Source organism: Chionomys nivalis, chromosome 11, assembly GCF_950005125.1.
Source record: "Chionomys nivalis chromosome 11, mChiNiv1.1, whole genome shotgun sequence".
Taxonomy (NCBI): Eukaryota; Metazoa; Chordata; class Mammalia; order Rodentia; family Cricetidae; genus Chionomys; species Chionomys nivalis.
In genome coordinates, this window is record NC_080096.1 from 31,280,434 (window position 1) to 31,304,382 (window position 23,949).

At 47.9% G+C, this 23,949-nt stretch overlaps 3 protein-coding genes across 5 annotated transcripts; 1 reads left to right on the forward strand and 2 right to left on the reverse strand.

The window, feature by feature from the left end:
* Window positions 1–203: 203 nt before the first annotated feature.
* Window positions 204–12,024, forward strand: Tmem269 (transmembrane protein 269). The gene is made up of 6 exons (XM_057785556.1): window positions 204–270; window positions 3,159–3,288; window positions 6,469–6,566; window positions 7,405–7,548; window positions 8,125–8,328; window positions 11,903–12,024. The coding sequence occupies exons 1-6, from the start codon at window positions 204–206 to the stop codon at window positions 12,022–12,024; spliced, it is 765 nt and encodes a 254-aa protein (XP_057641539.1).
* Window positions 12,025–16,328: 4,304 nt separating this feature from the next.
* On the reverse strand, window positions 16,329–22,127 carry Svbp (small vasohibin binding protein). Of its 3 annotated transcripts, none has more exons than XM_057784951.1 (3): window positions 22,028–22,127; window positions 21,435–21,584; window positions 16,329–16,674 (listed from the first exon to the last, which is right to left on the reverse strand). In XM_057784951.1, exons 2-3 carry the CDS (start codon window positions 21,546–21,548, stop codon window positions 16,588–16,590), a joined length of 201 nt encoding a protein of 66 aa, XP_057640934.1. In that variant the 5' UTR covers window positions 21,549–21,584; window positions 22,028–22,127; the 3' UTR covers window positions 16,329–16,587. The 3 variants fall into 3 exon arrangements, with proteins under 3 accessions (XP_057640934.1, XP_057640933.1, XP_057640932.1); XM_057784950.1 differs by having other exon boundaries at window positions 21,964–22,118; XM_057784949.1 differs by lacking the exon at window positions 22,028–22,127 and adding an exon at window positions 21,679–21,874.
* Window positions 22,128–23,196: 1,069 nt separating this feature from the next.
* LOC130884309 (translation machinery-associated protein 7-like) lies at window positions 23,197–23,484 on the reverse strand. Its single transcript, XM_057785422.1, has one exon. It carries the CDS (start codon window positions 23,482–23,484, stop codon window positions 23,197–23,199), a length of 288 nt encoding a protein of 95 aa, XP_057641405.1.
* Window positions 23,485–23,949: the final 465 nt, after the last annotated feature.

Genomic DNA, 23,949 nt, shown 5'->3' on the forward strand with positions numbered 1-23,949 from the left:
TAGCCTAGAGAGGCATCGGAAAGAATAAGTGAACGATAAGGATTGAGCTGAAGGGGATGTGTGTGGGGGTCTTCATCAAAAATGGCTTCTCGGAGGCCTCAGCGAAGAGGGCTAGATTCTGGGTACATTAGAATCCGTGCAGCTAAAGGACCTAAGTGGTGTATTGTATTAACTAACATTGAGCTCTTTTATTGTTAGGCCTCATGCTTGGCACAGGGGACCCTAGTCTGCACTCAAGTTGTGTCCCCTCTAGGAAAAAAGGAAGACAAGGTAGGCGAAGCCAGTACAGAATGCCAGGTGTTGCACGGTGAGCACAAGAAATCTTCCACGATAAGCATTTACAGGCTCTGTGGGCTGTCAGGAGGCTCCTCAAAGAGGACCAACCCAAGACCTAAGAATGGACCCCAGAGAAGGGTTTCAGCTGGGCTGGAGAGGGGAAGCTGGAGAGCTAAGCAGGGCTGGGCTCCACAGAGGGATTCGAGAAACTGGCATATGACTGAATCTGCTTGGGGCAGATTCTACCCCTCCTCTGAAAGCCTCCCCGGGACAGGCCAGTTCCTTTCGGTGCTCACGTGGTCCTGTCTCTTCTTCCATGCTGGGTTGCATCCTCTGCTTGACTATTCCTTGAGAGATCAGTTCACAGTCATCTCTGTGTCTGCAGCACCAAGCATCAGATTTGCTCCTAAACACGTATCTTGCTGTAGGAGTGAGTAGATTACTCTCTATTTCTGGGGACTTAAACTGCCCTTCTTCTCAAATCCCCATCCTTTTGCTCCTGGGACCTGTGTATAGTTTTTACAAATCACATTTAACCAAGAAAGGGGAGACTCAGTTCAGGTGCTCACTGCACCTTTTCTGAGACAAACCCTTTCCTATTTGGAAGGCTCACCTTCCCATCTGTAAAGCTGTATGCTTGTGTCTCATTTCTCTAGACCAGTGGTTCTCCACTGCCCAAAGCTGCGACCTCTTAATATAATTCCTCATGTTGTGGCGACCCCAACTATAAAATTATTTTTGTTGTTACTTCATGCTGTGATTTTGCTATTATGAATCATAAATATCTGATATGCGACCCCTGTGAAAGGGTCATTCAACCCTCTAGAAGGGTCATGATCCACAGATTGAGAACCACACTGCTCTAGACAGACAGACTGACTGATTGTTCTTTGAAGGCAGCGGCCCAGGGGTTCTCTTAGCTTAGACTAAGCATAGAGCCTGAGAAACACTCCTGTTTGCTGACAGATGGCAGAGTACAGAGAACACTCAAGGCAGACTGAGCCCCATCCTGTAACTTCCGAGTGACCGCTCCCAAGGCTTTCCCCTCTCTGTTGTGTTTGCCTTCCTTGGGATATACAAGCAGGGATGACAGCCCTTGCCAGACTGAGCTCACAGGACCAAAGGGGATCCCAGGTGTCCAATGCTCTGTGGACGGGGTAGACGGTACAGCAGGTGACTGATCATTAATTAGGGCTAAAACATCTGTGAATTAGCACAAATGAGGCCGCGTCTGTTGGAAGACTGGCCATCTGCTCACCTGCCCTGAGCGGCAGAGACACAAAGTTGCTGTTCTTCAAGACGATGGTAGGTGGACTGGCAGGTGACCAGGGCCTGGCCCAGGCACTGAAGTATCCAGTTCTGCAGGGCTTGGCTGCCTCGAAACAGGAGAGATGGCTGTGGAGATTGATGGAGTGGGGTGGTGCAGCCAAAATCTTCTCCCCTTCACTCCCAGCTTTCCCAGTCTTACATCGTTTCCTATTTTAGGTGTTAATCCCGATGGGTTTGGTCACACAGTTGTTGATTTGGGTGACTGAGGCTGCCTATGGGAACAACAAGCCCTTCAGTGATGCCTTAGGATATTCCAGTCCCAGACCCAAGTCCAGCCCCTTGTAGCACTGGACAGCTTGGTGGCAGTTTTTTTTTTTCTTTTTTTAAAGATCATAGTTTGTCTCAATCCCATTTATTTATTTATTTATTTATTTATTTATTTATTTATTTATTTATTTATTTATTTATTTATTGAGACAGGACTCACTATGTAGCTTTGTCTGTCCTGGATATTCATGATGTAGACCAGGCTGGCCTCGAACTTACAGATCTACTTGCTTCTGTCTCCCAGATGCTAGGATTAAAGATGTGTGCAACCACATCTGGTCTTGTCTCAATTTTGCTCAGCCCTTAAGGGCTGGGAACTGTCCAGAGGACCTGTTTGGAGGCCAAGCCTGAGCCTCAAAATGAGTGAAGGATATAAGAGAAAATGAATGTGAGAAGGAGAATTACTCATACGTCTCAAGGGTAGGGCTACTCTGTGTGACTGATGTGTTTATCCCAATAGTGGAGCTTGTCTGTCTCAGAGAGGACACAAACGGTTGATGTGTAAGGAGCACATTTGTTTGGGCATAGTGTAAAAACAAAGTCAAGACTGTGAAGATGGATAGGCCAGCTGGTTCCCTGCTGCTGTGCGAGATGCCATGGTGGTCAAAGGCCTGGCTGTGGCCTGTGCTGGCATGCAGAGGCTATCTGGTAAGCTATCCCAGTGACCTCCTCAGGTCTAGCCCCCAAACCTCCACCTGCTGCGGCCAGAAACAGCAGCAGATGAGGATCAAGCAGCGGGGTTAACTTCTACTAACTTGCTGTGTGATGTTGAGCAGACGTTGCCAATTTGAACTTGAGGTTCTTCATTCATAAACTAGGGGAAGAAAGAGTATACCCTTTAAATTAGCCCAGACCAGAGGACAGAACAGTGGACGGCGCTGGGGAGGCACTGAATGCTGCCACGTCCATTCTGTGGAGTTGATTTCCTTCTCTGTTGGAGATGGGACCAGTGTTGTGGTGTGCTCTGAGGTCTCTGAGGGAGTGGCATAGCCTCTCTTAGCCAGCCATTAATCTATGACAGCCCTGTCTCTCAGATGGAGGCCTCTGAGGTGTCAAAAGGCTCCTGGGAGGATGTCTGTGCCATGGGAACAGGGCAAGGGAGGATGGGATGACCATGCGCGTTCACCTGCCCTACTGCTGAGCTTATCTCTGGTGTCTTCTTGCTAATTTGTATTCTCAATCAGTGATCTAGGATGTGGAGAGGCAGTTCTGGTTTGGGGTCTCTGAGAGCTCTCTCAAGACCCCTTGACCTTGGGAACCCTGTGCACCTCTCTCCTGGGCCACAGGTCAGCAGATCTTGAGCCATGAGCAGACCATTCCTCAGGTGGCGGAACTTTCCTGGAAGGATGTTATTAATGCCTTGTCCCTGGCCAACATGGTCCTGGGGCTCTTCTCCATCTTCTGCAGCTTCAGCAGGTAGGTCTGGGGCACAGCCTGCTCTTAGGCTGAGGAAGGGGAGGCAGACTCAAAAGACCTAGCCACTGTGGCTGAAAGATCTACTTGGGGATGGGGACAGTATACTAATTTCAAAGCCAGGATCATGGCCTTCATGTTGCTACCTTTCTGGTAAGTGACTTCAGCTTGGTTACATCTCTGAGCCTCGGTCTCCTTTTGTACCATGAAGAGTTTGTGTTATAATTAATCTTCCTTGTTCCTTCAAGCTATAGCAGTTCAGAATGGCTGTAGGAGAACAAAAAAGATGCATAGTAGTATTCATAGGCCTTCCCCAGCCTCTTTCCTCTCCCTAATTGAGCCCAGGATGGTCTTGAACTCACTATGTGGCTTAGGATGGCCTTGAACTTTGGATCCTTCTGCTTCCACCTCCCAACTCTGGTGAGTCACCTCACTTGGCTTCACTCATATTTTCTGACTCTTGAATGAGAACATACGACTTGAATACCCGATGTTAGCACTCTTCTGGAGATTGTCCTGCTTGAGGTGCCACCAAGAAAGCAGGAGCAGTTTATGTTCTTGTAAGTTGGGTTCTATTTCGAGGCCTTTGGCAGCTCAGTTCTTTAAAGGAAACTTTCTGACGCATTCCTGGTGTGCCTGATTCTCCAGGACCAGCATGTGGCTTCTTTCTGTATCTGTTTTCCATCCATGAACTTGGAGTCTAATAAACGGAGAATGCACATCCGTGGTAGGAAAATCTCAGTTTAGCCAAATCCGCTGAGAGGGTAATTTTGTGTTATGATTGTAGGTTCTGTTATTTTCATTTAGCCTCAGGTCCCTTTAGAACTCAGTTGTAGTCTAAACAAATGTTGAAGTTGTTTGGGGATGGCTGAGGTCAGAGGTCAGGCTCTCTGCTTCTGCTGGGTCACCTAAGCATCGTAATCCAGTGCAGGGTTGGCAGTAGACCTCCGTGGGCAGGTTCCCTTTGGACTGTGTGGCCGCTCACAAAGGAACCGTATGGGAGCATCTCGTGATGGATGAGGTGCAATGAGGAATGTGAGGCGAGCACTCAAATGTGAGAGGATGTGGGAGACACTAATGGATCCTTGCCACACACGCATCAAACCCAGGAGAACTTGGCAGACACCGGCAGATCCATACTACAGGTGGAAATGTCAACACCTATCGCTCATCCATGGAAAACCAGCAAGCATATTCATGTTGGCCACACCCTTCGGTGTCTGGCTGTGGTTGGCACCTGCAGACACTTTGTCCAAGAACAACAGAATGCATAGGATTCTCAGGCTCTCTTAGAGGGTTCTGTCTGCATTCTAGCCTATGACTAGAAGTCATAAAGAAGGTGAACTCAGGCCAAATGGAATTAATCTAAAGCTCAGAAATGGAAAGAACACGCAAACCCTGACCAGGGATAGCTCATGGAAAAGCGCTTGCCTGGAATGTGTGAGGCCTGAGCTTCAGTCTCCAATACTGAAGAAGAAAAAACAAAAAGTACCAGATGGTTAACATCGTAGGAAGGTCAGAATTTAGTTAGATATGGTGGCATAAAATTGTAATCCCTGAGCTTGGGAGGTGGAGGCAGGAGGATCCAAAGTCCAAGACCTTGTGGCCCAAGCATGAGGGCCTGCGTTCAGTTCTGAGCAGCCACGGAAGAAAGCTGAGCACAGTGCTGTGCCCTCAGGATCCCAGTGCTGGAGGGGCAGAGATTCTGTGGGGCTCACTGGCCATCCAGCCTTGCCCCACCGAGCCCCAGGTCTTACTGAGAAACCCTTCAGGGTCAGTGGCTCCTGAAGAACAGGGGTCTCGGTTACCTTCTCCGTTGCTGTCGCAAAACAACATGACAGGCAACTTAGGAAAGACAGCGTTTAGCTGGGTTTAGTCCATGACGGCAGAGCAAAGACAGGCGGCAGAAGCAGCTGAGGGTGCGCATCTTGATCTGAAAGCCGGAGGCAGAGAGAGTGACGCTAAGAATGGCAGGAGTCTTTTGAAACCTCAAAGTCTGTCCCTGTGACACAGCTTCTTCAACAAGGCCACATCTAATCCTTTCCAAACACTTCCACCGACTGGGGACCAAGTATTTGAATGTGTGAGCTATGGGGGACATTCTCATTCAAACCACCACAGAAGGAAAGAAAGGAAAGGAGAGGAGAAGAGAAGAGAAGAGAAGAGAAGAGAAGAGAAGAGAAGAAGAGAAGAGAGGAGAGGAGAGATCACATAGCCCGAATCCTTCATTTCACGAGTGGAGGAAGAGACACAGACAAACAGTAATCTACCAGAAGAGCCACAGGGGGATAGTGGTAGAGGCTGCACTAGGAACGAGGAAGGAGCCTGTGCTGTCATATACATTGAGGCGTAAGAATTGGAAGGAGCTGGGTGGCGGCAGCGCACGTCTCTTTAATCTCAGCACTCAGGAGACAGAGGCAGGTGGATCACTGGGTTTGAGGCTAAACTGGTCTACAGAGCGAGTTCCAGGGCAGCCAGAGCTACATAGAGAAACCCTGTCTCGAGACACCCTCCCCCACTAAGAAAGAAGAGTTAGAAGGGACTTTGGTGATTACTGGAGGGTTTGGGGTGTCAGGGAACGTCTTTAAACTATTGGTTGGGGCTGAAAAGATGACTCAGTGGTTAAGAGCACTGGCTGCTTTTCTAGAGAACCTGGGTTTGCTTATCCATACCCACATGGTGTGGTTTACAGTCATTTGTAACTCCAGTCCCATGAGATCCCACATCTTCTTCTGATCTTCCCGGGCAGTGTATTGAATGTGGTGTCCAGATGCATATGCAGGCAAAATAGCTCAGACACATAACATTTAAAGAATTATAAAAAGACTATGTATTTGGAGTTTGGGAGGGATAGAGCCATCTACGAGGGGGTGAGTAAAACACTCAGAGCAGTCAGACACATAACATTTAAAGAATTATAAAAAGACTATGTATTGGGAGTTTGGGAGGGATAGAGCCATCTACGAGGGGGTGAGTAAAACACTCAGAGCAGTCAGACACATAACATTTAAAGAATTATAAAAATACTATGTATTGGGAGTTTGGGAGGGATAGAGCCATCTATGAGTAAACCACTCAGAGCAGTGTATGCCGGAAGGGATGTGAGTGAGCGAAGCGTAGGCATTGAGTGTGTGCTTGTCCAGTGGGGACTACGAGAAGCTGCCCTGCTGGCCTGCACTCTAGGAAATCCCTCTGTGCTTCCTGGATGCTTTTGATCAGCTTCCTGTTAGACATGGCAGTAGGGACGATGATCAGGCACCTCAACATCTGCCACAAATTAGGTGAGTTCAACCTTGGGGCCCTCTAATCCCTACCCTGGGGGAGCATCCATCTCGGGCTACTACCGTCCATCCCTCTGACACCAGGCAGACCTTCCTCAGTCACCCCCAATTGTTCACATGCCAATAGAGGAAGCCATCCTGCCCCAGGGGTGAGGCTGTCTGCAGCCTGGACCCATCTCCTGCACCCTGGATCCATCTCCTGTAGCCTGGACCCATCTCCTGGGCTGGACCCATCTCCTGCAGCCTGGACCCTTCTCCTGGGATGGCTGGCTTCCCCATCTTAGCCCCGCCCTCACCCCTCTGCTCCAATCCCATTTCCTCTTCTTTTGGTTTTGCTAAGGATTCTGGTCTTGTGTTTATACTCTGTAGTACATTATTATGGTTATTGTGAGTTTTATGAGGTAAGATTTTACTTGGAGTTAATCAAGCATTTTCTTTGCTGTTGATCCTTTCCTGCCTTCCAAGTGTTCCCTGGGGTCACCTTCATTCTTAGTGAGGAAGATGCGCTGTAGATTTATTAGTGAAGTGAAGGGGATGATGAGGGTCAGTGAGAGGATGAGAGACATCCCCAGGCAAGGCAGCTGGTTCAAAATACTTCGAGATGTTTCCATATAAGGTTTTTCCTGAAAAAGGTCCTGAGGCTTGTGAACTTGGCAAGGACCAGCAGTGAGAGAGCTGGGAGTGAGGGGACGACCCAGGCTTTGGTCTACAGGCCATCTTTAGGGAGCAGCTGCTGCCCTCTGAGACCCCAGCACCCCAGCTATCCCTGCTCTAGCCACCCGAGAGAGGCTGGGGTGTAGACTGCTTGCCTGTGAGTGAATCTTGACCTCTGAAGCAGGACTTGAACTGAACGACTTCGCAGTCTTCACCACCTTTGGCCTGGCCTCGGCTCTGCTCCTTGGTGTGGATGGGCCTCTGAATGGGTTCCTGGCTGTCATCTATGTGTTAACCACTTCCTTCCGCCTGTGTTTTTACTCAACTGGTGAGTGGAACCCAGTCTATCTCAGGACTGTGATAGGGATCAAGGGGCAGGAGAAACTGATGGGAGCCAGAAGTCAGGGACCGCTCATGGACTCCCCCTCCTCCTCATTAGTCCCATGCCTGCTGGAGGTTGAGGGCTGTATTGGCAGAGCCCTGGTCTGGGAGAAACAAGTCCTTGCTTCTTCAGGAGTTATGTCTCTTTTCTGTACTATATCTATACAGTAGACACACTCCAGAAATGGAGTTCTAGAGAACTCCAGTTCCCCCAAGCAAAAGAAGCTGTGGTAGTGAGGACAGCTCGAAAGACCACACAGAAAGGGGGTGCAAACCCAGCATTGAGCTTAGCCTGGCCTTCCAAGGACCTGTTAAGGTATGAGCACACCGAGTCTATGCTGATTGACTGCTGTCCCTCCAAAACCAGCCCAAACCTGTGCAGCATCAGCTTGTAATAACCAAATGACCTACATACTCCTCCCCACCCCTGGGCTAAGGGTATCTGGTAGCTCAGGGAGAGGAGACCCAAATTGATAGATGCCCTTGGAGCCAGGAAACAGCTCATTCTATGATCTCTCCCTAGAAGGAGGTCCCTCTGCATACAAAGGTCTACCTTGTCCCTATGCTTCCTGTGTTTTGGCCTCCACCTGCCTACTGACCAAGGGCAACACATTTATTCTCTGCTGCATGGCTTCACTCATGATTCTGTTCATGATCGACCAGAGTTGCTACCCACATGATGAAATCCTGGAGTCAGAGAACTGGAAAAAAGTGGTTTATACAGGAGGTGAGTTCAAATCACTGCCACTAGGTGTTTACGGTCACACTGTCCCAGCGGCAGTGTCCAGGCTCTTCGTCCTCACGTGTCCTTCACCATCAACTTTGTTGTTAACCAACATAGAACACACTTTATTTTTTTTTTAAAGATTTATTTATTTATTTATTTTGTATACAGTGTTCTATCTGCATGTATGCCTGCAGGCCAGATTTCACTACAGATATGGTTGCTGGGAATTGAACTCAGAACCTCTGGAAGAACAATCAGTGCTCTTAACCTCTGAGCCATCTCTCCAGCCCTAGAACACACTTTAAATGCCTGAAAATACTAAATGTGCTCACACCCACAGAAGTTTTCTTCGTGCTCTGATTTCCAGTGCCCAATACATATCTACTTCATGTTAATGAGATCAGTAGAATTTAGGGGTGCATGCTTATGTGCCAGGTACAAGGGTCACTCTGGCAAACTAGACATAGTCCCTGCCTGAGACAGCCAAGAAAGTTACTGAAAAGCAAAACAAACTAGTGAATAAAAATGGTGAAGACAATTGGGAACAAACAAAGCTGGGAGTTCTTGGGAAGCTGAGGCTGGAGGATCATTGCAAGTTCAAGATATAGTGAGTCCCTGAGCTATAGAGTGAAATTCTGTCTGAAACAATAAAGTAACTACAAGCAGTTTTGATGCTCTGGGAAAGCTCAGGGTGACTCGCTGGTCACCCTCTGAGGTGGCGTGAGAGGGGATATGCTCTTCAGGGAGGATGTTTAAGAAGATTGGAGAGATGAGCTCACGGAAGAGCAGGAAGCGTGGTTCAGGCAGAAGCTGCCGTCTTGTGATGATGGGAGGCCGAGAAGGTGCTGGAAGGGAGCAGTGTGGTTGAACTTGTGTGGAAAGCCAGTGACAAAAACTTAGGCCAGTGAAGAGGGCAGACTGGGCAGGATTAGGGATTTGATCCTTAAGGCAACTAAGGTGCCTTGGGTGGGATCCAGGCAGCAAGTGATATATGATGAGGGCAGCTGCTTCCAGGCATCACTGGACTAACAGAGAACAGACAAGGGAGCACCAGGGGGAGGTGTTCAGAAGTGGTGGTGTGAAGGCTGGAGTGAGGCGACTGGACTTGAGATAAGTATTGGAATGAGAGCTGACATTGAAGGAGGAAGTTCATGTAGGATGCTCACAGTTTGTCCCAAGTTAGGGCCTCCTTTAAGGTGTGCAAGCCAACAAGAAAAGCATCCCTGGGGGCTTGAGTTTCTCCCATTATCCCTTTGCTGTCAATCCACACTGGATTGTAGAGCATGTTTCCTTCAGGTTCATATCTTATGTGGCATTAGTACAGTCTTCTTGACCAAGTTCTAGGTGCTGACTCTCCTGTGCCCTAGGTGGCAGAGGCAGAATGATGAGGAGAATCTGGGTTTGTAGCTAAACGTGCCTCAGTTGAAGCTCCGACTTCCGCATATGGTGTATAAACTTGGACTAGCCCCTCACCATCTTGAACTCAGTTCCAAGTTCCTGAAGCTTATAGACTCATGGCAACTGAGTGAGGCAATGAGGTAGTCCTGTGGTAAGGTCCTAGACTAGAAATGGCAGTTGCTGGCTCCATCTTTTCTACCTCCCCTCTCCCAGCTCATAGCAAATGTTTTCCTCAGAGGTCATTGTTCCTGGAGTTGATCCCCATTGCTCAAAATATACCACACGCTTAGCGTGAGACTCCTGAGTTGCTTTGCTGTATGAGTCAAGGAGAAAATGGCACCTCATAGATTCTGACACCTGTTAATGCCAGTATTGCGCACATTTCAGAGTGGACACTGTAGATATTCCACTTGCCTGGGGACAGCCGGTCACTTTAGACCGAAGACCCCTCTTCCCTACAGAGCTTCAAGGAGCTGGCCCATGGCTAGCGTTGGGGAGATAGTGTCATCTGTTTTTTAGGACAATTCTGACTTTAAACCTTGCCTCCTTGTCTCAGCAGATCCATGATTGGTCTCTATACTATACTATACTATGCTGAAACTCTAGCACATTAACTGATTCTTTCCCCTGGAAGTGACCTTTTGTTAGGTCACCTGTTACGATCTAACAGGTTCTCACAGAATGCATGTTGGTCAGGTTGGGCATAGTCCAGTTGGTAGAGTACTTGCTTGGCTTGCTCAGATCCCTGGGGTTTGATCTCTGGTACTGCACTGGCTGTGGTGGTGCGCACCTGTAATCTCAGCACTGTGGAGCTGAAGGCAGAAGGACCAGAAGTTCAAGTCATCCCCAGCTACAGAGCAAGTTTGAGGACAGCCTGGGCTACATGAGAGCTGGCCGTAAGACTATTGTTGCCCCATATTTTTTTTTTTTTTTTTTTTTTTTTTTGGTTTTTCGAGACAGGGTTTCTCTGTGGTTTTGGAGCCTGTCCTGGAACTAGCTCTGTAGACCAGGCTGGTCTCGAACTCACAGAGATCCACCTGCCTCTGTCTCCCAAGTGCTGGGATTAAAGGCGTGCGCCACCACCGCCCGGCCCCATATTTTTGTTAACTGAGGAAGAATGTCTAGTTTTTAAAGGTCAGGCCTTGAATCAGGCCCCTGTGTAGGTTACTTCCTCCTGATCTCTTATGAGGAAATAGAGGTAATTCTAAGTCATAGGAGCATTATGAAGTCTAAGTGAAGCAGTTGCTAGCACCTGGCAGAGTACCCAGTACCGAGTGGATGTGCCCCTAATTTTGGGGTCCTTGTGCCTGATGTGTTTCATGTGAAATCCCTGAGACTAGATCTAGGTCCGGTGATTTGTTAGGAGGACCGGGCATGCTGCTGTGCTCATAGCTAAGACTGGTTAGAAAACAAGGAGGTGGGCCGGGAGGTTACACTTGACTTTCATCCCTGCACTCAGAGGCAGAGGTAGCTGGAGCTCTTGAGTTCTAGGTTAGCCTGGTCTACAGAGTCAGTTCCAGGACAGCCAGGGCTATAACAGAGAAACTAAAACAAAAACAAAAATAAAGGATGTGACTCAAAATCACGAGAGGGAAAAGCTGCGTGGGAAGTGACCACAGAAGACAGTCACACTCTACTTCCCAAGCCTTGAACTGTGGTCATGCACATGAAGTATTGTCATGCAGGGAAGGTCATCAGAGACTCACACAGGTACCCACTGCCTAGCAGGAACTGAATGCCAGACTTGAGAAGGGAAGTAAGTGGCTGTTCAGCACAGACTACTTGCACAGCCTGGGCAGAGCGAGTCACTCTGATTACTCAGTGCTATTGGTATGAGCCTGAGGTCACTCCGTAAGCAGCCTCAAGCATGGAACATTGCATGTTAAACTTCAAACAACCAGGAAGATGTTTTCCCCCTGAAAAGGCTCTGGCCAACTTGAATTCAGTCTTGGCCAGAACTTGGCTTCTGGTCTGAGCTCAAACAGAATGGACCCTGAGACTGCATCAGCTTCCAACCAGGGGCTTACACACACTTACTAAACTGGACGTAAACACGGGACTTTTGCTTCTCTTGCTGCGGTTTCCCCAGCTCTGTGAGAGGCCTGTGAGGGACCGAAGATGGGGTAGGAGCCACGTGAGGCACTTCATGAAACTGAGTGTCTGCTTCTCTTTGCAGGTGTTGTCATGCTGTTCTTCTCCCCGGTCTCACTCACCGCCTTCTACTGCCTGATTTGGTCGCTCTCCTACATCTTCTTCCCAGATGCCCTGTGGGGCAGGGGGGTTTGTATTAAGCTCTAGCGAGGGGGAACCATGACTTCGCTACTCCTGCTGGCTCTGTGGGCTCTGCACTTAGCACACTGGACCAAGACCTGCCTCATCCTCACTAAAGCTTTCCTGGTGCCTGTATTGTTATCTGCTGTCTCTGGTCTTGAATCACAACAACCCACAGTGGACCCAGAAGCCTTTGTTTCTTTCTCCTTATTCAGGGTTCAGGCTCCCTTTTGGGTAATACTTGAAACAGGTTTTTTTGGTTTTGTTTTGTGTTTTGAGACAGGGTTTTTCTGTGTTGTCCAGGCTGTCCTGGAACTCATTCTGTAGACCAGGCTGGCCTCAAACTCAAGAGATCCACTTGCCTCGGCCTCTCAAGTGCTGGGATTAAAGGTATGCGCCACCACCATTGGCTTGGGTAATACTTGAATCAGTCATATAGGGTAGACTTTTGTTTCTAAGCTAAGTTTGGGCTGGTTTGAGTTTCAGCTTAGGATCTGGAGTCCTAGGCCAGCCTCGGATACATGATACTGTATCTCAGAAAGTTGGCAGCCCAAATGTATCACCTGGTGTATTAAGGTTTTCTAGAGGAACAGAGTGGATAGAATGAATATCTGTCTGTCTATCTATCTATCTATCTATCTATCTATCTATCTATCTATCTATCTATCTATCTATCTATAAATGGCATTTATTAGAGTGGCTAGCTGTGATCTAGCTAGTCCAACAATGGCTGTCTACCAAGAGAAAGTCTAAGAATCCAGTAGTTGTTCAGTTTATGAGGCTGGACATCTCAGCCTGAAGAAGGAGGCTCTAATGCCAGCGAAGTGATTTGATAGCGGGGGCAAGCAGGCAAAGAGAGCAAGCTTCCTTCTCCCGTGTCCTTTATTTATATAGGCCACCCAGATTAAAGGTGGCTCTTCCCACCTCAAAAGATCCCGATTAAAAGTGGGTTCTGACTTTTAGTGACTGAGAAAATTCCCTCATGCCAGGTATTGTGGCACAGGCTTTCAATCCCAGCATTTGGGAGGCAGAGACAGGGGGATCTCTGTGAGTTCGAGGTCTGCCTGGTCTACATAGAGATAACATAGACTACATAGACAGCCAGGACTACATAGAGAGAACCTGTCTCAAAATGAGAAAAAAAGGAAAATCCTTCTAAAAACTAACTGAGCCTGCTTTGGTTTAGTTAGTTACAGATGTCGCTGACAACCAAGAATAGCCATCACACCTGGCTTCCAGAGAGCTCAAAGTTCTCAAACACTAAACTCCACTCAGATGGAACTTTGTCTTATTAAACTCAAATCAGACAGAAATCCTGCGTGCTCTTATATTGTATTCCAAAGCTGCATCTTATAGAGAATAACCAGGAAGCCAAGCTTCACTCTGGATTCTGTCTTCAGGTGGGAGGGATAATCCAAAGAACGGCTGGTTAATTCTGCCCCTTCCCACACGGTGGCGCCTGAGCTCTTCAACAACATGTCTGCCACTGAAGGGTTTTTGTTTTTAATACTTTAATTATTTTATTGGTCTTTTGCCTGTATGTATGTCTGTGTGAGGGGCTTGAATCCTGGAGTTACAGACAGTTATGAGCTGCCATGTGGGTGCTGGGAACTGAACTTAGGTCCTCTGGAAAAGCAGTCAGTGCTCTTAACCACTGAACCATCTCTACAGCCCCCCGGCACTGAAGTTTTACTACTCATAGAGTAGTATCTATGAGCCGGGCGGTGGTGGTGCACACCTTTAATCCCAGCACTTGGGAGGCAGAGGCAGGCGGATCTCTGTGAGTTCGAGGTCAGTCCAGTCTACAGAGCGAGTTCTAGGACAGGCTCCAAGCTACACATAAAAATCCTCAAAAAGCCAAAAAAAAAAAAAAACCCAATCAACCAAACAAAAAAGAGTAAATTTGCCTCAAATTTAAATAAATTAAAAATAACCAACTTGCAAATGAAAGGAAAATGCCAATATCATTACAACTCTATGGAAACTGGCAGCATCGTCTCTCCCTGGCCTCTCTTCCCCAGTGTTTCATCTTTTATGTGGTCACTGTTAGATGAGTCTACTGTGTTCCGCTAGACCATGATGGCCTTTCATTTATGCTTATTATTTCTACCACCTGCCACAGTGCCTAGCACTAAAAAATGTTGACTTTGCAGGTGAATCAGGTTCCCTGTGGGTTCTCAGAAATTATAAAGAAGTTACTATAGTAAGAATACGTCCACTCGGGCTCAGACATATCCAGGTGATGCTCTTCCATGTTGACACTCACGTCAGTGTGAGCCTACACTTAACCAAACCTTGAGAACTGTTCACATGAGCTCTTAGGGACCAGGAGCTAGCATGGCACTTTTATAAAGTGGGCTCATGTAGGACGGAATATGCTTTCTGCTTTTTTTGAAGGGGAAGGAAGGGAGGAAGAGAGGAAGAGAGGGAGGAAAGGAAGAAAGAAGGGAAGGAAGAAAGGGAGAGGAGGGAGAAAAAAAGAGGAAGAAAGGAGGGAGGGAAGAAGGAAGGAGAGAGGGAGAGAGGGAAGGAGGGAAGGAAGGAGGGAGGATGGGTGGCTCTATAATCCTCCCTGCTCAGTGTCACAGAAACAGTAGTAACAGTGGGAATCCCAGTGTACAGATAACTTCACTGCCACAACAGCTTTTAATGTTTGCTGACTAAAGAGTAAGAGCGCCTTTTAAGGGACTCAGGTGGGAGTTATGCCCCAGCTGTGCTGCTTCCTGAGCACAGGTGTACTCCAGATGTGGCGCTCTCCATCTCACTGACTCAAGAGAAGTAGAAATGGTAACATCCTTCTGAAGATACCAAGAAGCCAAATGACTTGCCCAAGGTCGGTCGACAAATCCTGACAGTTCTCGAAGACAGCTGTCCCAGTCCTCCAGCAAACTCCAAAGACCTAGTCTTCCATCCTACTCCGGTCTTCTGTAGTCCCCGGGCTCTGTCATTACCAGTAAGAGTAGCCTCTCTCTGGCCGGTTCCTATTCTCTAATCATCCCTCAGGATACTTCTAGAAGCTCAGTTTCAACCGTAGTAGAAACTCTAACACATGAACCTTTCAAAGTCCCTCACCCTCTTCCAGTTCTCATTTACTGAGTCAGGGTCTCACTATGTAGCCCAGGCTGGCCTCCAACTTCTGATCCTCCTGCCTCAGCCTCCCAAGTGCTGGGATTACAGGTGTGTGTCACCACGTCTGGATCTCATTTACTTTTTCCCCTCAGCTGAGAGCCGGGTCCGTCGTTATAATGCATGCACTGGGAATACGAACCTCCCTGCCTTTCTTTGCTTCCACTTTAACTGCTGAGCAAAGCCCTGGTTCACTTAACCACAATTCTCCATCTCCTGTGCCTCCCTCCAGCAGGGCTGAAAACACTGCATGGCCGTGCTGCTTGGTGTCTATGTCTGCTCATCCCCAGTGAAGCCTTCCTGCTGCCCAGCTGTCATCCCATGTGTCCCTGTTTTCACTCTTAGTGCAACTAGACTGTTGCTTCATACCCTCTCTACTCGAGCCTCCATCACCTTCCCTGGCCACTCTCGTCACCCTGCTTCTTGCTCTCCAAAGAGCTTCCACACTTACCAAATCCACCAACTCCTGCGTTCTTTCCCCTTGAGGGAAGTAATGAGCTGTCCTTATTCCCAAGGCAAAGCAGCTCCTCTGTCCCCGTGGATACTGGATCCCATTCCATGTGTGTGTGTGTGTGTGTGTGTGTGTGTGTGAGACATTATGTAGCTTTGGCTAGCCTGGGACTTGTTATGTAGAACAGGTTGACCTCAAACTCACAGGTATCTGCTTGCCTCTGCTTCAGTTTACTAAAGGTATGTGCTACCATGCCAGCTATTTTTTTAAATTTATTTATTTATTTATTTATTTATTTGTTTTTTTTTTTGTTTTTCTAGACAGGGTTTCTCTGTGGTTTTGGAGCCTGTCCTGGAACTAGCTCTTGTAGACCAGGCTGGTCTCGAACTCACAGAGATCCGCCTGCCTCTGCCTCCCGAGTGCTGGGATTAAAGGCGTGCGCCACCACCGCCCGGCCGCCAGCTATTTTTAAAAGACAGTTTATTTTTAACTGTGTAACCGGCCCCCCCACAACGTCTTTGTAGGTATAGGCGGGAGTGAGGTGCTCAGAATACAGAAAAAGATGTTGGATGCATGGAGCTGGAGTTCAGGTGGTTGTAAAATGTTGGAGATGGATGCTGGGAACTGAACCTGGGTCCTCTGCAAGAGCAGTCAGTGCTCTTAACTGCTGAGCCATACCTCGAGCCCTTACCCTCTCCATTCTTTATTCCACTTTCTGTGAGCAGCCATTCCCACCCTAAAGTAAGAACAAATGAACATTTTGCATTTTATTATTTTCAGGGAAGACGCAGTTTCACTAGAAACAATGATTTTTCTCGAACAGTAGAAAAAAGGCCTTAAAAAAAAAAATCTGCTGTCCCAGATGAAAAGTCTACCCAGCAAGCACTGGGCCAGTTCTGAGAGGAGGAGCCAGTGTGGTGAAAGTTACCTACAGGAAGTTCAGTGCAGAGTTCTCCACAAGTCTTGTTTAGTTCCAAGAGGCTCCAGTTCCTCAGACTAGGATGCAAGTGGGCTCACTCCCCAGGGGGCTGCATTTGCTTACAGAACTCATCAAATTGCTGCTGCTCCAGCTCTGTCATGACTCTGTTGAGAGCGTAGATCTGAGGGGAGAACAGATACATTAGCAGTGGAAGAAGCTGCATTTCTACCAGGAGGGGCTGTGAACAGCAGCTTCTGTTGGGGGAGTGGAGTGAGCAGCGGTGAGGGTGTGGTCTTTAGAGGACAGTACCTGACAGGTCTGAGGGAAGTCAAGGGAGGCAGCAGGCCATGCACTAGAGAGATCTTGAAAACATTTTAAACTTGATGGTGGAGGTTGTCCTTTGACCCCCACACATAAATGTATCAAGGAAAAAAATGTCCAGGGGAGAGCCAGTCCAGGGCCAGAAAGGTTTGTCCCCAGCACCCACAACTGCCTTTAACCAGTTCCCGGGGATCCTATGCCCTCATCGCCTCCATGGGCGTTGCTCACTTGGTTCACAGAGATACTTAGAGACAAAACACTCATAAAAATAAAGGTATCTGAGAGGCACTTGGAGGCAGAGGCAGGTGGACCTTTGTGAGTCTGAAGACAGTCTAGTCCACATAGTGAATTCCAGAATAGCCAGTGCTACATAGTAGAGACCATGCCTCAACAGAACAAAATCTGAGGCAAAAGTGGGATAGAAGTTGGGATGGCTCAGCAGTTAGAACACTGCTGCTCTTACCATGGGACTGGGGGGTTCAGGTCCCAGCACCCATGCTCCAGGCAAACATAAATATACATAAATAATGGTTAAAAAATAAATCTTAAAAAAAATGGCTGTGGGGGGCTGGAGAGATGGCTCAGTGGTTAAGAGCATTGCCTGCTCTTCCAAAGGTCCTGAGTTCAATTCCCAGCAACCACATGGTGGTTCACAACCATCTGTAATGGGGTCTGGTGCTCTCTTCTGGCCTGCAGGCACACACACAGACAGAATATCGTATACATAATAAATAAATATTTTTAAAAAAATGGCTGTGTGTGGTGACTCATGTCTTTAATCCCAGCACTCTGGAGGCAGAGGCAGGAAGGTGTCTGAGTTCAAGGCCTGCCTGGTCTACATAAAGAGTTTCAGGCCAGGCAGTAAGTTCATAGAGAACAGCAAAGGAATAATTAGCATAAAATTAAACAAAGCAGCTTATGTGAATGGGCCCATGACCAGAAGTGAGCACTGGAACTTCCAAGTTACTGGTCTATTTCCCTTCTTTTTCCCCTTTCCTTTTTTTTCCCCTTTGAGACAAGGCCTCACTGTGTTACTTAAGCTGGTCTTGAACTCATGTACTTATTGATCCTCCTCAACCTCCCAAATGCTGAGACTACAAGTGTGTGCCACTGGGCTTGGCTTCAAGTTCAGTTTCTTAGGCTGAGTGGTAGGTGCGAGGGTGTTTATTCTTCTTATTCCACACACGATTACATGTGTGCTTTATAATATATTTGAAAAGCAGAAAAGTCTCTGCTTTGTAGGTTTGATACCTGCCAGCCTTTGTGATCTGTATAGTACTTTCTGTTCTGGGACTGACAGGCGTTCTGGAGACCTTCCAGTCAAAGAGAGAATGGTAGGAGAAAGGGGGAAATAAGCAGGCCATACAGAGATTTACAATGTCCAGGGTGTCTGAGCTAAGGAGTGAGACTTTCGGCCTACAAGGAAAGGATCACAGCAGTGTAGTGTGCTGTTCCAACTGATAACAAATCCCCATCCCCAAACACGGCATGCCTCCTTTCTGGAATATGGCATCTTTATCCCTTCCTCCTGAGGAGGTGATGGCACATTCCTCAAGGAGATTCCATTCCATTCTGGGGAACACAGACAAAATAGCAAGACAGCTGTTGGGGGGGCAAATGGTGGCCTGGGGCTGGGAGTGTAGCTCAGTGGTAGAGCACAGGCACATATAGACTCTGGGCTCAGGCCTTCCACGACAGGTAAAACCATGAGGTGACTAAGTAGGGAGCACTGCTCTGACCACAGCCCTGTCCCTACTATGGCTGGACTCCGGTCACCCCACTTCTTTTCCAGAGGATTCACAAAGGCTAAGTGGGAACTAGTAACACCTGCTCAGCATTTGCTCACACATGTGCAGGCTTGGCTCAGGCTGACAGAGAGGAGCTAGCAGGTGCTGCTGCCAGCGTGCACACCCAATCTGACACCTCAGCAAGCAAATCTGGATACAACCAGCTGGTCCCTCTAAGTCCACATGGTAAGAGCACATCGGCTTGGAGGCATGGTGTCTCCAGACCGTGATCACTGCTGACTGTCAAACTCCTTCTGTGTGCCAGGCACCGTGCTAAGTGCTTTCCATATGTAATTTCTATTCCTTATGATACTGTGAGGTAGATACCACCACCCTCATTTTACCAAAGAGGCATCAAGGAAGTGGTGTTCAGAAGTCTGTTTTCCAAGGTCATGGGGGAAGAATGAGTGGAAGCCAGCAGGGACAGGAACAATGCCCTCCACATCTATCTTTCAGTGTGCGCAGAACAATTTGGGGGCTGTTTCTTACAGCTCCCCTTGAACTGTCTGCTAAAGCACAAAGCAATTAAGATCATCTTGGATCTGGGTTAAAGAAAGGGCACATTTATTTATAGAACGGAGGACCACAGCTTTCAGATGCCCTGCCTTAGGGAACTTCAGACATGCTCCCGAGTTTATTATGATTACTGGAATGCACACTCTATGAAGGCAGGAACTGTTCTGTCTTGTCCTGTCATGTGCCTCACTCAAGCCCATACGCTGGTGCAGCAGCTGGGCATCTGTTTAATAAATGGATCCAGTAAACAAAGTTGGACAATACCAACTGTCAGACCAAAAGGAACAAGAAGTGTCTCACATGACCAACAGAAGTGCAAGCTTGAGGAATCCCTCTGAAAGTTATTTGGCAATGTCTAAGAAAATTGAAATGACACCTGGTAATTTCTCTGGTCATACCTGACAGAAATCCTAGCATAGATGCCAACAAGCACTAAAAGGTTTTCTTTACTACAAATGTTTGTAAAAAGCAAAATTGTAAATAATTACAATATCCATCACAGGAGGGATGGGTGAACACTGAATAAGGCGGTTCAGGGGCTGGAGAGAGGGCTTGGTGGTTGAGCCCTTGCTTCTCTTCCAGAGGACCCTGGCTCGAGTCTCAGCACCTCTGTCAGTGCTCATAACCACCTGTAATTCCGTTCTAGAGCATCTGATGCACTCTTATGGCCTCCATGGGCACCTGAACTCATGTCCACATACCCACCACACTCATAATTAACAATAAACCTTTTTTAAAAGTAGACACTATAAAGAACAAAGAAAACAGATCAAGAGTAACATGAAGCCGGGTGGTGGTGGCGCACGCCTTTAATCCCAGCACTCAGGAGGCAGAGGTAGGCGGATCTCTGTGAGTTCGAGACCAGCTTGGTCTAGAAGAACTAGTTCCAGGACAGGCTCCAAAACCACAGAGAAACCTTGTCTCGAAAAACAAAAACAAAAAAAAACAAAAAAAAAGAGTAACATGAACAGCTCTAAGTGCCATGAAAACGAAGCTCAAATGTACAGATAATGTATTCAGCTATGTGAATGAAAATGCATCTAAAAAAAAAGGGCTCTAAGCCGGGTGGTGGTGGCGCACGCCTTTAATCCCAGCACTCGGGAGGCAGAGGCAAGCTGGTCTACAAGAGCTAGTTCTAGGACAGGCTCCAAAACCACAGAGAAACCCTGTCTTGAAAAACAAACAAACAAACAAACAAACAAACAAAAAAAAAAAAAAAGGGCTCTGGATGGTAGTGGCACACACCTTTAATCCCAGCACTTGGGAGGCAGAGGCATGCAGATCGCTGAGTTCTGAGTTCGAGGCCAGCCTGGTCTACAGAGTGAATTCCAGGACAGTGAGTTCCAGGACAGCTAAGGCTATACAGAGAAACCCTCTCTTGAAAAAAATAAATAAAATAAAAAAGGCTTTACCCATAGAGATAGAGAAAAGGTGTAAGACAAATGGTCAAAGGGGACAGTAAACTAACTTATGTGACTTTATTTATCTTAAGAAAATTCTATGAAAATTCAATCCCACTGACCACTACCAGTCGGAGAAAGCTGTATTTTAAAATTCCTCAAACACACGCGCAACGAAGAGGCAGAAAAGACCAGCAAGCTTATTCCTGATACTAAATATTAAAATACTCACGTCTGATATAGTTCATTGGCAATGTAAACATTTTAAAGCTTTTTATCCTTAAAATGCTTAAGTGTTGAGAGAACAAAGAGACACAGCGTGGGCTCAAAGCCTGGGCCTTTACATGGTTAGGAGCAGACGCTTAAAAATTGGTGTTGTTGTGTGTGTGTGTGCATGCCACGACAATGTGGAGGTCAGAGGACAGTTTCCTGTAGTCCTTCTCTTCTACCTATATATGGATTCTGGGGAACAGACTCAGGTAGTCAGGCTTCTGCCGCAGGCACTCACCCACTAACTAGCTACTTTTCTCACCACATGCTCACGTGTAGCCTGGTCCCAGGACACACAGGCATTTCATGAATTCTGATCCATTCATTTATTCATATTCTCCCCTCATCCTTCCTTCATCTGCGGCCGCTTTTTCTCTTTTCATGCATTCCTCAGATCCCTAGCACAAAAGCTCTGTGCCAGGAGTCACCTAGAGACCTGGTGGTACAGGTGGGGATCCTGACACTAACTTGGCCTGTGATTCTCGGCTTCCACTTTACCATTCTAGACCTCGATGGCTTTTCTTCCCCGAAATGTCCTGCATAGAGACAAGCAGGGAACCCTAAGCAAAGTTTTCTCTGCTGTGTTTTCTTCCAGCACCTTCTCCTTCAGCTGACACAGGCACTGTGAGCCCCCTCCTTAGTCTCACCTCTGCTCTTTGTCTTTGCTTCAGCTCCTGCTGGGCAGATTTCTGCTTAGCCTTCTCCACTCTGAAGGCAGGTTCTTTAACTTTGGATTTTTCTTTCCGGGCAGGTGGATCCATGGCTTGGCTTCTGAATGCTTTTTGGTCAGCTCTGACCTGATGGTACAAAAAGAGAAGGGCTTGCTAGTCTTTCTCCCAACTCCCTCGCTTGGCAGCGAGGCAGGGTGCCCTGGAGTCCCACTGCCAGCACCTCGCTGTGTGTCGCTAGCCGAGTCTCCTCACTTCGGAGTCTCAGTTTCCTGCACAATGGGACAGCAGTCATTTTCTGGGCCTTTCCCTACCAACACCGGGTGAGCAGCAGATGAGAAGGACCGAGAAAGCAGCTCCAACCCCGGGGAGTGCGCCACGGCCGGGTCTCTGAGGCCGAGGGGCCAGCAACTCGGTCCCCGGCAGCGCCCTCAGCCAGCCCCGCCCTCCCGGCCTCCCGGCCCCTCCGCAGCAAGATGGCGGCTCGGGGGTCCGTGCCCTTCCCTACCCGGTCTCGGGCTCCCGGCCTCCGCCACGTCGCAGACCAGCCCCCACGCGGGGATCAGCCTCGCCTTCCCCTTCCGCGGGACCGGAGCGCCCAGCCCAGCTGCCCTTGAACTGGGCGGGCCGCGCCGGGGAGGGCGGGGCCGCGGCCTAAGGTGTCCCTCCCGCAGGAGCCACTGCGCGCGCGCAGACAGCTCACCTGGGCGTGGCCAGACTGAGAGAGGCGGAGTCGGAGGCGGGTAAGGCGGGGTCTGTGGCTGGAGGGCGGGACCTGGAAGTGGGAGGAGAGGGACCTGTGGCAGGGACGTTCTTTCAAGTAACCAAAGCTTTTCCAGGCTTCTAGTTTCTGGGACAACTGCAAGACTTTGAAGGGCGAAATGTGATTCCTGGGATTGGAATTGGTTAGCACTGGAATTCTGAGCATCAGGTTCTAAAAAGTCAGGATTGCTGACTGCTTCCTTCCTGATTTACAGGTCTTTCTTTAAGGAGGATCAAATGCTATTCTGTTTGCCACTGTGCTTTGAAAGCTTTGAAAAAAATAACATTTTAAATACACGGCCCCTAGTCAGGCCTAGTGGTGCACACCTTTAATCTCAGCACTGGGGAGGCATAGGCACGAGGGTCTCTATGAGCTGGGGGAAGGGAGGAGTGGAAAGAGAAAGACACCATGGATAATCAAAGGGGTGTAAAATAAAATTTCTAGCTATCGTTTTCATTTGTTATATTAGCAAGAATTGACTAAAGAAGAGAAGGTAGAGGAGGATCCAGAGTAATAGCAATAGCTGCTTCCCTTTGGGTCTTCCTATCTTCCTGGCACTCTTCTTGGAACATTACATTACTAAGTCCCTAGTCCTCATAATAAGGATGTATTCTATAGACATGTACCAATAAGCTATCTTCTTCTTCTTTTTCCTTTGAATGAGTTGGTTTAATTCAAAGTGATACAAAATTCAGACTGCAACAAAGACGAAACAGCAGGCTCTGGCAGGATTCCAGACTGGGTTTACTTTCAATTTACAGCTGAGGTAGGAACTGCTGAACACGAGAGACAATGAGCCATTGTATTATTTATTTTGTTTTTTTCTATTCAATATTTTTTATTGCTTTATAAATAATACCATTCAAAATTTCCACCTCCCCCCTCTTCCCATTTCCCTCCCACTCACCCCTTATTATTATTATTATTTTTATAAATGTTTATTACAGTGTTCAACAGGCTCCAGGATAACACTTCATTCTAGCTGTAGATGGCAAAGATGTTATGGCAGGGAATCCAGATGTTTAAATAGGAATGGAAGAGGGTCACCATCATCTCAGATATGAGGAACAGCTTACTTTTGCCAGATTTCTTAATTCCACCTGTGGCCAGGGGTTCCTTCCCCGCGGCCTTGGCTTTTAGCTCCTCGAGTTTCTTCTGCTCCTCTTTTTGTTTCTGCTTGGAAGCCTTATCTTCCTCGTCCACTTCCTTGGCCTGGTTCTTGGGCTGTTTCAGGGGCTTCTTTCTGCCACCTTCCCGGCCCAACATGGCGCCTCCAGACACCCCCTTCTCTAGATCCCTTCAGACCTGCTTCTTTGTCTTCTGTCAAAGTGGTAAGGATTTCTGTGCATGATGGTGCACACTTAATCCCAGTACTCCAAAGGCAGAGGCAAACAGATCTCTGTGTATTTGAGGTCAGTCTAGTCTACCTAGCAAATTCCAGACCTCCCAGGCCTACAGATTAAGCACCCAGTGGGGAATCTACAAGGACTCTCAGGTACTTTCAGTCTAAGTGTGAGTTGTTATATTCTCTTGGGAGGTCAGTTCTGTATTAGATTTTAAAACCTTAAGCCGGGCGGTGGTGGCGCACGCCTTTAATCCCAGCACTTGGGAGGCAGAGGCAGGTGGATCTCTGTGAGTTCGAGACCAGCCTGGTCTACAAGAGCTAGTTCCAGGACAGGCTCCAAAGCCACAGAGAAACCCTGTCTCGAAAAACCAAAAAAAAAAAAAAAA